Source organism: Chinchilla lanigera, unplaced genomic scaffold (assembly GCF_000276665.1).
Source record: "Chinchilla lanigera isolate Chin_1 unplaced genomic scaffold, ChiLan1.0 scaffold00123, whole genome shotgun sequence".
In the NCBI taxonomy this organism is placed as follows: domain Eukaryota; kingdom Metazoa; phylum Chordata; class Mammalia; order Rodentia; family Chinchillidae; genus Chinchilla; species Chinchilla lanigera.
Genome location: NW_004955524.1, coordinates 2,218,109 through 2,231,944, shown reverse-complemented (window position 1 = coordinate 2,231,944; position 13,836 = coordinate 2,218,109). Strand labels below are relative to the sequence as shown.

The 13,836-nt window shown below is 38.6% G+C and overlaps 1 protein-coding gene across 1 annotated transcript; it reads right to left on the bottom strand.

Moving 5' to 3' along the window:
* Nucleotides 1-2,752: 2,752 nt before the first annotated feature.
* On the bottom strand, nucleotides 2,753-11,806 carry LOC102004967 (vomeronasal type-2 receptor 116-like). Its single transcript, XM_013507194.1, has 4 exons — nucleotides 11,054-11,806; nucleotides 10,137-10,364; nucleotides 8,814-8,937; nucleotides 2,753-3,675 (listed from the first exon to the last, which is right to left on the bottom strand). The coding sequence occupies exons 1-4, from the start codon at nucleotides 11,789-11,791 to the stop codon at nucleotides 2,753-2,755; spliced, it is 2,013 nt and encodes a 670-aa protein (XP_013362648.1). The 5' UTR covers nucleotides 11,792-11,806.
* Between the last annotated feature and the right edge of the window lie 2,030 nt (nucleotides 11,807-13,836).

Sequence of the window (13,836 nt, the reverse complement as noted above, 5' to 3'; positions counted from 1 at the left end):
TCTCAATGGTTGTTGTAGGAAACACATAATAATAAACATACATCCATTTATGAAATAGGATAGGAACATTACAAACTTTACACAGTTATGGATAGATTAGTAGGCAAATTTCAATGGCTGCTGTAATACGTGGTGGTATCTTCAGAGTGGTTTCTCAGGATCTTTCTCTTTTGATTGTTGTCACATTGAAGTTTACATTATCTGCAAACAGAATAGCTACCCCTGCTTTTTTCTGGGTTCCTATTGTATGGAGGATTGTTTTCCATCCCTTGACTTTTAGTCTGTGGATTTCCTTTTGAGTGAAATGTGTTTCCTGTATACAGCATATTGTTGGATTTTGTTTTTTAATCCACTCTACCAGTCTGTTTCTTTTGACTGGAGAATTGAGGCCATTTATATTTATAGTTACAACCGATATGTATTGGTTTATCATTATCATGTTATTTACTTGTGTTGGTGTCCTACTTTTTCTACCTGTTTACTTGTTTGCTCTTCTTGACGTTTCATTCCTACTGTTCTTGAAATTGTGGTGAGATTTTTCTCAGTCTAGAATATCTTTTAGTACTCTTTGTAATGCTGGCTTGGATCTCAAGAAGTTCTTCAATTGTTCTTTGTCGTGGAAATATTTTATTTCTCCATTGAATTTGAGAGATAGTTTGGCAGGGTACATCAGTCTTGGTTGGAAGCTGTTCTGTCTCAGGACCTGTAACACTTCACTCCAAGCACTTCTCGATTGGATGGTTTGTGTGGAGAAGTCTGCCGTGATTCTGATGGGCTTTCCTTTATAGGTAATCTGTTTCTTTTCTCTAGCAGCTTGCAGTATTCTGCTCTTTTGCTGGAGGTCTCGGAACTTCACTATTCTATGTCTGGGTGTAGTTTTATTTTGGTTGTGGCTGGTTTGAGTTGTGTGTGCCTCATTTCCCTGTATATTAGGTTCTGTTTACATGCTTGGGAAATTTTCTGCTATTATTTTTGCAAATATTCTTTTTATGTCAGTTTTGTTGCCTCCCGCTGTTGCATTGACTCCTATAATTCGTACATTGTTCCTCTTTGCCTCATCTTGCAGCTGTTGAATTGACTTTTCCTGGATCCTTGCTGATTTTGTGAGGTCCTTTCTTTCACAGTCACTAGCTGCCATGCTGTCTTCTAAGTCTGAGATTCTATCTTCAGCTTCATTCAAGCCGTTTTGGCAGCTTTCAATGGCAGCTTTGTTTTCCTGGAAGTCTCTTTGAATCTGGTTCATGTGTTCTAAGTCCTTTCTATATTTTTCTGCTTCTGTCCCAGGCCTTTGTTCTTCTATTTTCTTATATGTTTCATCTTCAGACTTTTTGAACAGTTCTTTCATTGTTATTGTCATTTCATTTTTTGCCTGAGAGATTATTTCTGATCTCATCTCTTCTATGTTCTTATGGAGTTGTTTCTTTACTTCCGTTGCAATTATTTCAGCTATTTCAGGCATGTGTTTACCAACTTCTCCTATGTTGATGTCTCCTGGACTTGTTCTGAGTGTGGTGGAGTTCTGGGATTGTGTTTTAGTGCTTCGTTTTGGCATGTTTGCTACCAGATGCAGAAAGCTCATTTTCCATCTTCAGTGGCTACACAGCAAAAGCCACTGGTGTCCCTAGTTTTCTGGTTGTTCAGGTTTGCCCCTGAGTGACCCCTGAGAAGCACTACTTAGTCTCTGGTTTTCTGGCAGTTGTTGATTTGTATCTAGTTATCCCAGGTCTGAGACGTGGGCATTGATGTCAGCTGATGGCAGACCATCTGATCCAGCATGTCCTTGTGGTTCAGGGCATGTGCACTGCCCACACTTGGGTTGCACTGGTGTGACAATCCCAGTCCAGTGAACTTATGTCCCCAGGCAGTTCAGGGCACAGGCAAAACCCAGACACAAACTGCAGGGTGGACAGTTTGTGAACCACCTGATTCTGTGTCTCCAGTCAGTTGAGGACACCTACAGGAATAAGATGGCAGTGGGAGTGAAGCACAGACTCGAACCGCGGGACCAGCAGCTCTTGGGGCACTTGCTCACTTGGCGCAGTGAGCGTGCAGGGAGGGGCCACACCTCCCCCTCCCACCTAGAGCAGTTCCTGGGGCTTCTCCGTTTTTATTTTGTATTCTAACAGTTTGGTGAATTTGTTTATTACTTCTAAGAATGTTTTGGTGAAGATTTATGGATTTTCTAGGTAAAGGTTTTCTCTTTGGCCAATAATGATATTTGCCGTTTTCACTTTCTGTTCAAGCTCATTTTATTTCATTATTTTTTCTGATTGATCTGGTTAATCTGGCAAGTGCTATATTGAACAAGCCTGGTGAGAAGGGACATTGGTCTTTTCCTAAGCTTACTGGGAATGCTTTCACATTTGTGCATTGAGTACAAGGTTGTCAGTCGGTTTTTCATGAATGGTATTTATTAGTTTAATGGTAAAATCAAGACAAAAATGGAGCCTGTATGACTTCCTACAATGCAAGTTGACAAGGTCACTTTTGAAAGCCAGGGGAAAAGAGTGCATCCAGTTGGATTCAACAAGTACTGTTAAAGAATAATCTCAGCATTAATTATGACTATAATGGCAGTGGAAATAACATAATAAAATTTAAAGTTGAAGTATTATAGAAACAAATACTAACATGTAAATAAGAGTGGCTTGTCAATTGAAAAACATCTAATTTTGTAACCCAATACTAAAAGTTATAACAGGGTGACATTGTCTTCAGAATTCTATTTACTTTAGGAAATGCAATTTGAATATTAGTGAGAATTATTGCTTTTAGAATGAATTGTAGTTCTGAATTGATGCAAACTGTTCATTTCTGGCCTTAGCAAAATAAAGTAGCACTTGGGAAAAAATATGCAGCCCAGCAGCCCCGCACTGGAGGCCAAGATGGAGAAGACCTCCATGGCCACCATGCCCTTCCCCTTGGTGCTGTGGTACACGGGGAGGAAGGTGACCCACACGCTGCAGAACACCAGCATGCTGAATGTCAGGAACTTGGCTTCATTGAACGTGTCAGGCAGGTTCCTGGCCAGGAAAGCCACGGTGAAGCTCAGCAGGGCCAGGGAGCCCAGGTACCCCAGGACACAGTAGAAGGCAGTGAGGGAGCCCTTGTTGCACACGATGATGATGTGGCCATGTTCAGAGTGAGCGTCTGTGTCAATGTAGGGTGGATTTGTCCCCATCCAGACGCCACAGAGAGTGAGTTGGATGACAGTACAGACAGGAACAATGACGTTAGGTGTATGTGATGCCAGCAACCACCTCATCCTGCTGCTTGGAGCAGCGATATTAAAGGCCAGAATCACAGTAGTAGTTTTAGCTAATACAGTGGAAACAGCCACAGTGAACACGACTCCAAATGTGGTCTGCTGGAGGATGCAGGTGGCGGTGCTGGGCCGGCCAATGAAGAGCAGGGAGCAGAGGAAGCAGCAGGTGAGGGAGATGAGCAGGGTGTAACTGAGAGCTTTGTTATTTGCCTTGACGATGGGAGTGTGTCGGTGCTTCACAAAGAGCCCAAGGACAGCAGCAGTGAGAATGGAGAAGCACACAGCCATGCAGACCAGTGCCATCCCCAAGGGGTCTTTATAAGCCAGAAATGTCACAGCCTTTTGGAGGCAGAGATCTTGCTGTTTGTTGGGATACTGATGATCTGCGCACCGCAGACACTGATCCATATCTGTTGAGGAACACAAAATTTGATGAGTACAGGTCCAGGAATTGGCAGTGATTCATTGACCCCCCTCAAAGTAATGCCTGGGGTGAGCTTAGCCGTCTTGTCCTTCACTGTTGCTGTGGACAGCGAATGAAAAATGATGTGTAGTTAAAGCTTTTGCATTAATGCTGTGTATCATTTTCATGGTTATGTACACAAAGTTCTTGTGTCTAGCTTTTACTAGTGCTGAATAGTCATGAGGTCATTTTTCTTATCTCCAGCAAAGACAAAATACCTATGATCTTAGCACATTCAAGGTTCTATGATTAAAAATCCCTAGGCTGCCTAATCCATCAAAGTATAAATTTATTTCCTCAGAATCTTAGAGCCCACTTCATTCAGCATCAAAGAGGCAGCAGATTGAATATCTGGTGAATCTGATTAAAATTTTAGTATTTTTAAATCTTGACCTAACCAACACAAAAGACTGTTAATATCATGAACTTGGAGGGTAAATTTCAAATATAAATTTGAGATGTAAAAAACCTGTATATCTCACTAAGGTACATCTTTTTATTTTAAAGAAAGAAAAACAATAAAAATGATACAGAATTTCAAAACAAGATGGTTGGAAATTAATAATGGTTATTACAATGCATATTGTTTTCCTCAAGGTAGTTTCTTAGATTACCAAATACAGACATGCAAAATTGATCAAACAATATAAGCACTAACTCTTCCTTTCAATGAACTAATAGAAATTAGTAGTAAAATTATCTTAGCTACCTTGTATATATATACATATCTTTCTTTCCCCCTTCCCTCTTTTCTCTTTTCACCATCCCAGTTGTTCTATCCTTTTGAGCACTTTCTTTCCCTTTCTCTATACCTAGTGTATGTTTTGGATCTTATTTATTCTTCCAGTGTCTTATACTACGGAGACAATATGATGTTTATACATGTGAGTCTGGTGTATTTCACGTATGAGTACGGTAGCTAGTTGCATGCATTTACCTATAAAAGCCTCGAGTTTATCTTTTTTATAGCTGAGTAGTACCCATTGTATAGAAATACCACAGCTTTTTTATCCATTCCTCAGTTGGTGGGCATTTAGGCTGCTTCTAAGGTTTAGGTATAACAAACTGCAGTGCTATAAACATGGGTGCACATATATTGCTGTGGTATGCTGCTTTCATTTCTTCTGGAGAAATACGTAGAAGGAGAATAGCTGGGTCCAATGGGCCCTCTAAAACTGTTTTTTTGAGAAATCTCCACACTAATTTCCACAGTGGTTGGAAGTAGTCCTTCATGTGACAGGAACCCAGAAAAAAGCAGGGGTAGCTATTCTGTTTGCAGACGATGCAAACTTCAAACCAAGAATGATCAAAAGAGATAAGGAAGATCACTACACATTTGTCAGAGGAAGATTTGAAAAGGAAGAGATAACGATCATAAATAGGTATGCACCAAATATGGGAGCACCCAGCTGTATAAGACAGATCTTAATAGACATGAAAAATCAAATAACTAGCAACACTGTTGTAATGGGGGATCTTAACACGCCATTGACACAAAGAGATAGGTCAATGGGACAAAAAATCAGCAAAGAAATAGCAGAATTGAACAAAGGTTGTGAACAAATGGGCTTAGTAGTTGTGTAGAGTGTTCCACCTCACAGCATTAGAATACACATTCTTCTCAGCTGCACCTGGGACTTTCTCCAAAATAGATCACATACTGAAAGACTTTTACCTTGAAAACCATAACATTCTGAAAAAGGAGATTAAGGAGGCTAGCAGAAATTGAAAGACATCCCCTGTTCTTTGATAAATAGATTGAATGTAGTGAGGTGGCAAACTCACTTTCAAAACTGTTTCACCGATTTAATTCAATCCCAGTCAATATTCAGAGATTTAACTCAATCCCAGTCAATATTGCAATAGCATACTTCACAAACTAGAGAAAACAATTCTAAATTTTATATCTAAGCAGAGGAGACCTAGAATAGCCAACACAATTATGGTCAGTATGGGGAAGTTGGGGGCATTGAAATTACTGATTTGAAGTTAGACGACAAAGTTACCATGATTAAAACAGCATGGTATAGGCAAAACAAATAAAACAGAACAAAACAAAACAGAACAAAACAAATAAAAAATCCAAGAAACCAATCAAGGATCAATGGAATAAAGCAGAACATGCAGAAACAATTCCAAGCACACTAAGGTTCTTATCTTGGACAAAGGGGACAAACACCTTCACTGGAAGAAAGATAGCTTCTTTAATAAATATTGCTGGGAATATGGGCTTTCCTCATGCCAAAGACTGAATCTAGACTCATATCTGTTACTGTCCAATACACTAAAAGTGGAATATATCAAAGATCTAAATCTAAAAACAGAAACAATCTGCTAGAAGATAGAAGATTTAAAACTTGTGAAGAAGATAGAAGATTTAAACATATGTGTAGGGAAAGACTTTTTGAATGTAATTCCAATCACACAGGAAATATACAAGGCATTAACAACTGGATACACATCAAATTAAAAACTTTTCACAGCAAAAGAAGCCACCAACAGATTACAGGGACAACCTTTGGGATGAGGAAATATTTTATCAGCTACCTCTCACACAAAAGACTAATATCTAGAATATATGGGGAATAAAAATCAGACTCTCCAGTTTAAACACCCAATCCAAATTTGGGCACTTGAAATGAAGAGACAATTCTCAGATGAAGAAATACGAACAGCAGATAAATATGTGAAAAAATATTCAACATTATGTGTCATATAAGAACAGTGAGGTACTGAGCTCCTCCAGTGATCAAGATGGCCAAGTTCCCATCAGGGAACCAACGCAGCAAGCTTCTCCAGGAGACCGGCAGTTCACCATCTTCCCCTCTGGAGCCAGGAAGCAATGCTCAAAGTGAGGAGCAGAGTGCCCCCAAAGTGAACTGACACCATTTTCAGTGCCAACAAGGTCCTGAGCTCCTCAGAGGATGAAAACAGCCAAGTTCATCAGGAAAGCAAGCATGACAAGCTCCTCCAAAACAACCAACAGCTCCTTACATCTTCCACCAGCTCCCAGCAGCATTTTTCTGCTCCCAACAGTCTCCCTCCTTCTTCTCCAGTTCTGCCTCTTATGCTGCTGGCAACAATCCCCAGGTGCACCTCCCACATCCAGCACCACGCTTACTCAGTTCAGCTGGGGGTTATAAGTTGACCACCAGTTGTCAATCCACTACAACTATCACCAAGAAATCAACCAATAACAAATGCTGGCAAGGCTATGAGGAAAAGGGAACCCTTCCCTATTGTTAGTGGGAGTGTAAATTGGTAGAACCACTCTGGAAATCAGTATAGAGACTCCTCAAAAAACTAAATCTAGGTGCTCCATTTGACCCAGCTCTTCCCTTCTAGGTATATTCCCAAAGGAGTTAAAAGCAAATCACCCAAGTGTTATATGCACACTCATGTTTATAGCAGCACGGTTCATAATAGCTAAATTTTGGAAACAGCCTACATGTCCATCAACAGATGAATGGATAAGGGAAATGTCATATTTATATACAACACACTCTCCTGCCATAAAGGAGAATAAACTTAAGTCATTTATAGGTAAATGGATGCACCTCAAGACCACTTTTTTGAGTGAAGTAAATCAGGCACAGAAGTTTAAATATTGCATTGTTTCTCTTGTGTGGTTGATGCAAAGGTACTTTGCCACTGAGCTATACCTGCTCAGTAATAAAAGTAATACAGAATTTCAGACAAGGTGACAGGAAATTAATAATGGTTGTTGTATTACATATTGTTGTCTTCAAATTGGTTACTCAGGAAAATATAGGCATGTAAGATTGATCAAACAATTAAACATTAACCGTTCCTTTCAATAAAGCAATAGAAATTAGAAGTACAATTATCCTAGCTATTATATATATATATATATATTTCCCCTTCATAAGTTTTAAAAGTTGTAAATGTGAGAGCTGCAGGTATAGCTCAGTGGCAAAGTACCTGTCTGCCAAGCACAAGGTCCTGAGTTCAACTCCTGGTACCAAAAATAAAAGTTGTAAAATGTCACCTTTTAAATTTCTTTAAGAAATACATCATGAAAGATAAGCAAAAATTTAAAATTTTCTATTTTGCCACTGCTAAAATCAATTACTAATTCATTAATTCCTTAGGAACTTATATTTTATTCAATACAACTTGAGAAAACACATGTATTACTTCATTTCCAATAAACTATTTCTTTTAGCATTCTTTCTGACAGAATATATTGTGTTGTGTAAAAAAATTCTAAATACTGGTCTTCTCCCAGTTTTTCTCCATCATGTTTCAAAAACCATGCTTAGCTTCTTTGTATACAAGTACCACTGACATTTTCAGTGTCTCTGGATGCTACACTAAATTGTAATTTTCCATATTTAACCATTTCTAAAAATTTTATCAATAAATGATTCTATCCTTACTTCATCTGATATAATATTATCACCACTTTTCAAGAAATCCACAATACCTTTGCACAAATACAGACAGCATCATTTGTTTTATTTTCTAGGCTCAATATATATTTATTGCAGCCTTATAACACTAAATTGAATTCACATCTCCATTGACTGACTTCCCTACTTACCAGGTAACTTGAGGTGATCTAGAGACACAACTTACCCATTAAGGATATGCTCTACAGTGTACACTATATAATATGTTACACATCACAGAAATACATGTATTGTAATCTAAAAAAAACTTGTTGAATGTTTTCTTGGTTTCAAGAACATAACTGAATACTGAAAAGTAAAAATAGGTGCATTATGTCTTCAATATGATTTATAGATAGTTTCAAAAGATGAACTGTAGGTACATAATCCCATGCATCAAATTAGCTGAAAAAAATCTATGTTACTGTAGACTTGTCAAAATGGGATATCTGCAAACAATGCTATCATCAATGAGTCTAAACATACTAGTCAAAGAATCCAGGTTAAGTCACTGGACTGGTGTTAATCTAAGACAAACTATGATGGTCTATAAAAAATAAAATATTAAGAATAGCAGAATTTTGTCACGCAATTCCTTTTTTCTGGCCATTTTAATTCATGAATGGAGGAATATAAGAGACATATAGAATTTATCCATAAGGCACACACTTACTGGTCTCATTGGAAATCTCATTCTCTGGGCAGGGGATGCAATCAAAACAACACAAAACCTTTCTCTCCTGATGGGATTTCCTAAATCCAGGACTACAACTGGAACTGCATACAGAATTGGGACGCTGAGGAAAATAAGATATGTGTTGGTGGTAGATAAGACTTTCACCTATTTCTTTGAAAGCTACGTTCTTTTAGAATACTGGACCACCGGTAAACTCACTTCGCATAGGACTATGTCCAATTAATTGAACAAATCTCAAGTACATTTAATATTATTATATAGTAAGTTCCCAATGTCTATTGTTTTTCTCCCAGTACCAGGAATCGAACTCACGACCTTGCACTTACCAGGAAGGTGCTGTGCTGCTGAGCTAAATCCCCAGCCCAAGTCCCCAATTTCTAAATGAGTTCTCTTCCAGGAGAACATTCATAAGTCATATTAGTTTGTAAGCCTGACAAAGTGAGTCGTATACACCTTTAACACGAATATACAATGTAAAGCACAGATGTAATGCAAATCTCCACATCACAACTCCTTTTTCTCTTGTTTACAGATGTCCTGGGCTCTGATTCAGCAACTAGATACTGTTGCGTGGCACAGTAAGCACACAGCTGAGCACTATGACAAGGTTCAGCAGACACATGAGCTACTTTCATGACTTCACTTCTACATAATGTGACATATGCTGTTATGTGAAAGTTCACAACTTGAATGTTCATAAGTCAAGGACTTGCTCTGTGTACAGAGATACCTTGGTTCATGCACTCAGTTCTCTCCATGATTCTGGTTGCAAACCAAAGTGGAGAAGAATGGAATCAAATTTCCCCGTAATGGAATATAGAATCAAATTTCCCCGTAAGGCCAACACTGAACCGAACCACTGAATTTAATTTGATTCTCATCCATCTCAGTTTGCAAACAGAATCATGGAAAGAATCAAGCTTGAGAACTGAGGAAACACCGTAAATATTCGGAAAGTTATACTTTGTTTTGCTTGAGACAGGGTCTTGCTATGCAGTTCAAGCTGGCCTTTTATATAGCCCACATTGGTCTTGACCTCATGGTGATTCTCCTGCCTCAGCCTTCCAGATGCTGGGATTGCAGGCATGCGCCACAATACATGGCACTCACAAACATATGGTTGAGTTAATATGCTTCTTTAGCACCTATCAAAATGATTAAGGAGAAACTTGGAAGCAAAAAGTAAAGAAATTCAATGTCCATATGTAATTTTTTACTTAGCTTTGCAGAGACACAGTGCCCATACAAGATTTTGGTAATTTACAGGTAGAATAAGAATTATAATAAAAACCAACTCACCTCTGTATGTCCCATGGCCCATTCTATCATTTCCTCTGACAGGGACAATTGCTGACCATGTGGAAAATATGAGGAAAAATTTCCTACTTTCACCTTAAGTCCAAGTCCTTCTGGAAAATCCCAAAGGTTGAGAATGTCATAATCTGCATTTAATTTTCTTTTCTGGTTCATATCCACAGTGTCTCCAATACGATTTTTAAATTGCAAGTTCTTCAGGGAGAAGTGCAGCTAAAAAAAAATATCCTTTTTTTATGAAGTGTGTCCCAGAGTGAAGAAAGAATGTACAAATGAGGCAGTGCTCTCATTTCCTAAGTCCTTACTCAAAATACAGTTTTATTACATGAAGACAGTGGAGTAAAAGGTGATAGCTCATGGAAAGCTAAAAAACACAATATTTCTATAATACCAGTGAGACTCAGGAGAAAATATTCTAAGATATGCACACCTCAAAAATCAGTGGGCACCACAATCATATAAATGTCAAATCCACTTTCCTCTTTCATTGTTCTTGAAGGTCATCAAATACCTAAAGAGGTTATCAAATTACACAGATTCATATATGAAACTCTGCATTTCAGTGATCAGAATATTTTAGGCACTTAAACTGCTGGCTCCCTTGTTTTCTTTGAGAAATTAATGAAAAAGCCTAGGATTTTCCTGTTGACGGTGTGAGCAGGGCTGAATGTTTTATTCTTCTGGAACAAAAAGCATTGATATTTCCTGAAATTCTACCACACCATTGTTGTCTTCATCCTCAGTCTGACCCATTTTATATATAACTTCTTGGTAGTGGAAAAAAGTACAGAAATGCTTGTTATGGGGGCAAAGGACCTTAGACCACTTTATTTGAGCACTTTTGTGACTTTTAAAGAATACTGCATCCTGACAGACCATTACAAAAAAGGAAATGACATTACCTGCCAAGGAGAAAATCCCAGTCCTTTTCCGCTATTCTTTGGTTCTATATCTACTTGAAGAAGCATCTCATGGAGGGCGTGGGCCACAGCATGCACAGCATTGTATATATTATAACTCCCCTCACTCATGGCCATGTCAAAGTGCCAGGGTAGCCATTCCAAGGAGCCATGGGATGAACAGTTCTCCAGGGACCGACATGTAGACTCTGACACTGAGCAGTTAAAATGCGTCCACCACAGTCTTGCAAGGAAAATATCTTCTGGGTATTTTGAAGGATTCACTGTCTGGATAAAATTTTTAAAACCAGAAACTTCACCATGGTGGTGTGAAAAAATGAGAGTACCTTGCAATGGGCTGAGGAGAAAATGTCTCTTGCTAATGGCAACGTCCCACGGAGAGGTGGTGACCCAGACGATCCTTCTGCTCAAGTACTCCCATCTTCTAAGAAACATGCCTACAGAAGTGCCGATACCTCCAAAAACAATAACAACGTTTGCTGACGATGTCACAATCTGCTTGTTATATCGGTGATAGCTGTTTATGTATACATTTATATGGGTAGGGATAATATGTACAAACTCTACACAGATGTTGTCCCTGTCCATTTCTTCTCTCCAAGCTGAGAGAAATTGAACACTTTTCTCATTTTTTGAGATGACTATCCCCACCCAATTCCAGTGGAAATGAAGCATCAAGGAGGCCATGGCAAGGGGCAGAGATGTGTCCTTGGGGGCCATCTGATAGAGAGAAGAAAACTGGCCACTGTCACTCAGGGTAGGATCAAAAATCCCAAATGAAAGCTGAAGGGAGGAGGAAATAAAACATAACAGGAAGAAGAGAATTAATATAACTCATATCTCAATCCAGAAGTGTATTTAGAAACAGCAGGTAGAGACAGAGGAGGTTTGCTCTTCATTTGTGTCAAACTGTATTCACTTCCTGTGTCTTATGAAACAGTAAACTAGACATGTAGTTCCAGATTCCAATCTCGACTTTTCCCAAATTGCTCTCCCAATTGCAAATAAAGGATAGGTAGCCCTCCATTCTGGGTCCTTAGCCTTTGATAGTTTTTTCTTTGATACATGTAGACATCCAGTCTTCTGCTTTCATCACAAAAGATATTTTCTGTCTACTCAACACCCACGCTCACCTGAGGAAATTTGTAGAGTTCCAACAGTGCACCAATTAGAAAAGATGTTGATGACGGTGTTTCTGTAAGTACTGCTGCAAACTTGGTCTCTCCTCCACACGTGTAATTAGGGATTTTCTCATCCAATCCTGACAGCCAAATGAGAAAAGTTTTCAGTGATGTAAGACCATTATAGAGATTATACAGATCAAATCCCAGAGATGTGTTGGGTAATAGGTGGGGATTGCTGTTGATCTCCTCAATGGCAAAAATCAAGGCCAGAGCATACTGGTAGTTCTTGGGATTTAGCCTGCAGAGACAAAAGAAGGCTTTTTAGGAAGAAGACTATGATCATTGTTGTCTTCAGTCAAACAAAAATGACCATTGTATAATGAGTGTCTCTTTCCCCCCAAATTCCTATAATGAAGTCATGTCCTTGTGTTATGGTATCAGAAGATTAGATCTTTGAGATATCATTCATATTAGATGAGGTCTTGAGGGTGGATCTGTCATAAAGTAGTTAATTTTCTGAAATTTCAGTGAGTGATTGAATCTTCACTCAGCAACAAAAACACACATTGAGAATACCGTCTGTGATCTGTGGACTAAGACACAGGACAGAACCAGACAATGAGTACAGTGATCCTTTGATCATGGAATTCTCAATATCCACAACTGTGAAACATAAGTTTTTAAAACCACTTAGTTTATAGCTGTTATGGTTGATATATTGTGTCAACTTGGGGAGTCTAGAGGTACCAGTATCGGGGGGGTGGGGTAGGGAAAGACTGGGTTCGAGATGTTTCTGCTAAAAAAAAAAAGACTGTGTTGGTTGTTAGACTCCAGGTGATGTGTGTTATGGCTTGGCAAAAAGTTTGTCTACATTTTACTCATGTCCAGAAACTTTGCCGAAGACTGAGATTAAAAATGGTGGTAGAGTGATTAATCTGGCAAAAAAAAATTTCAAGGCAGTTAAATATTAAGGCAGTGGCATGGCTATTGTTAGGGGCTTTTAGCCAATTTATGTTAAAAATCAAGTGCAAAGAGCCCAACAAGATAATTTAAAACGTTGTGAGTTTGGCCAAAAAAAGCTCCAATAAAGGTATAAACTGCAAAGACAAGGCTAAAAAAACCAAAAAAATAAAAAAGATGGTTTGAGGACTTCACAAAAAACAATGTCTCCATCCTATGCAGGCTCAAAACTGCAAAGGTAAAAAGCTTTGCTTAAAAAAAAAAGCCACAGAATTTAGCAATTACAAATTGTGCTGCTATGAACATAGATGCACATATATCACTGTGATATGATGTTTTTAGATCTTCTGGGAAATTACTCAGCAGGGGGATAGCTGGGTTGAATGGGACCTCTAGTCCTAGTTTTCTGAGGAATCTCCAAACTGATTTCCACAGTGGTTTCACCAGTCACAGCATAATTTGTAATTGCTAAATTATGGAAGCAACCCAAATGTCCATCCACCGAGGATTGGATAAGAAAATTGTGGTACTTTTATATAATGGAATATTACTCAACTCTAAAGAAAGATAAACTCGAGGCCTTTACAGGTAAATGGTCACAACTAGAGACCATACTCATAAGTGAAATAAATCAGACATACATGTGCAAGCACTGCATTGTTTCACTAGTGTAAAACCTGA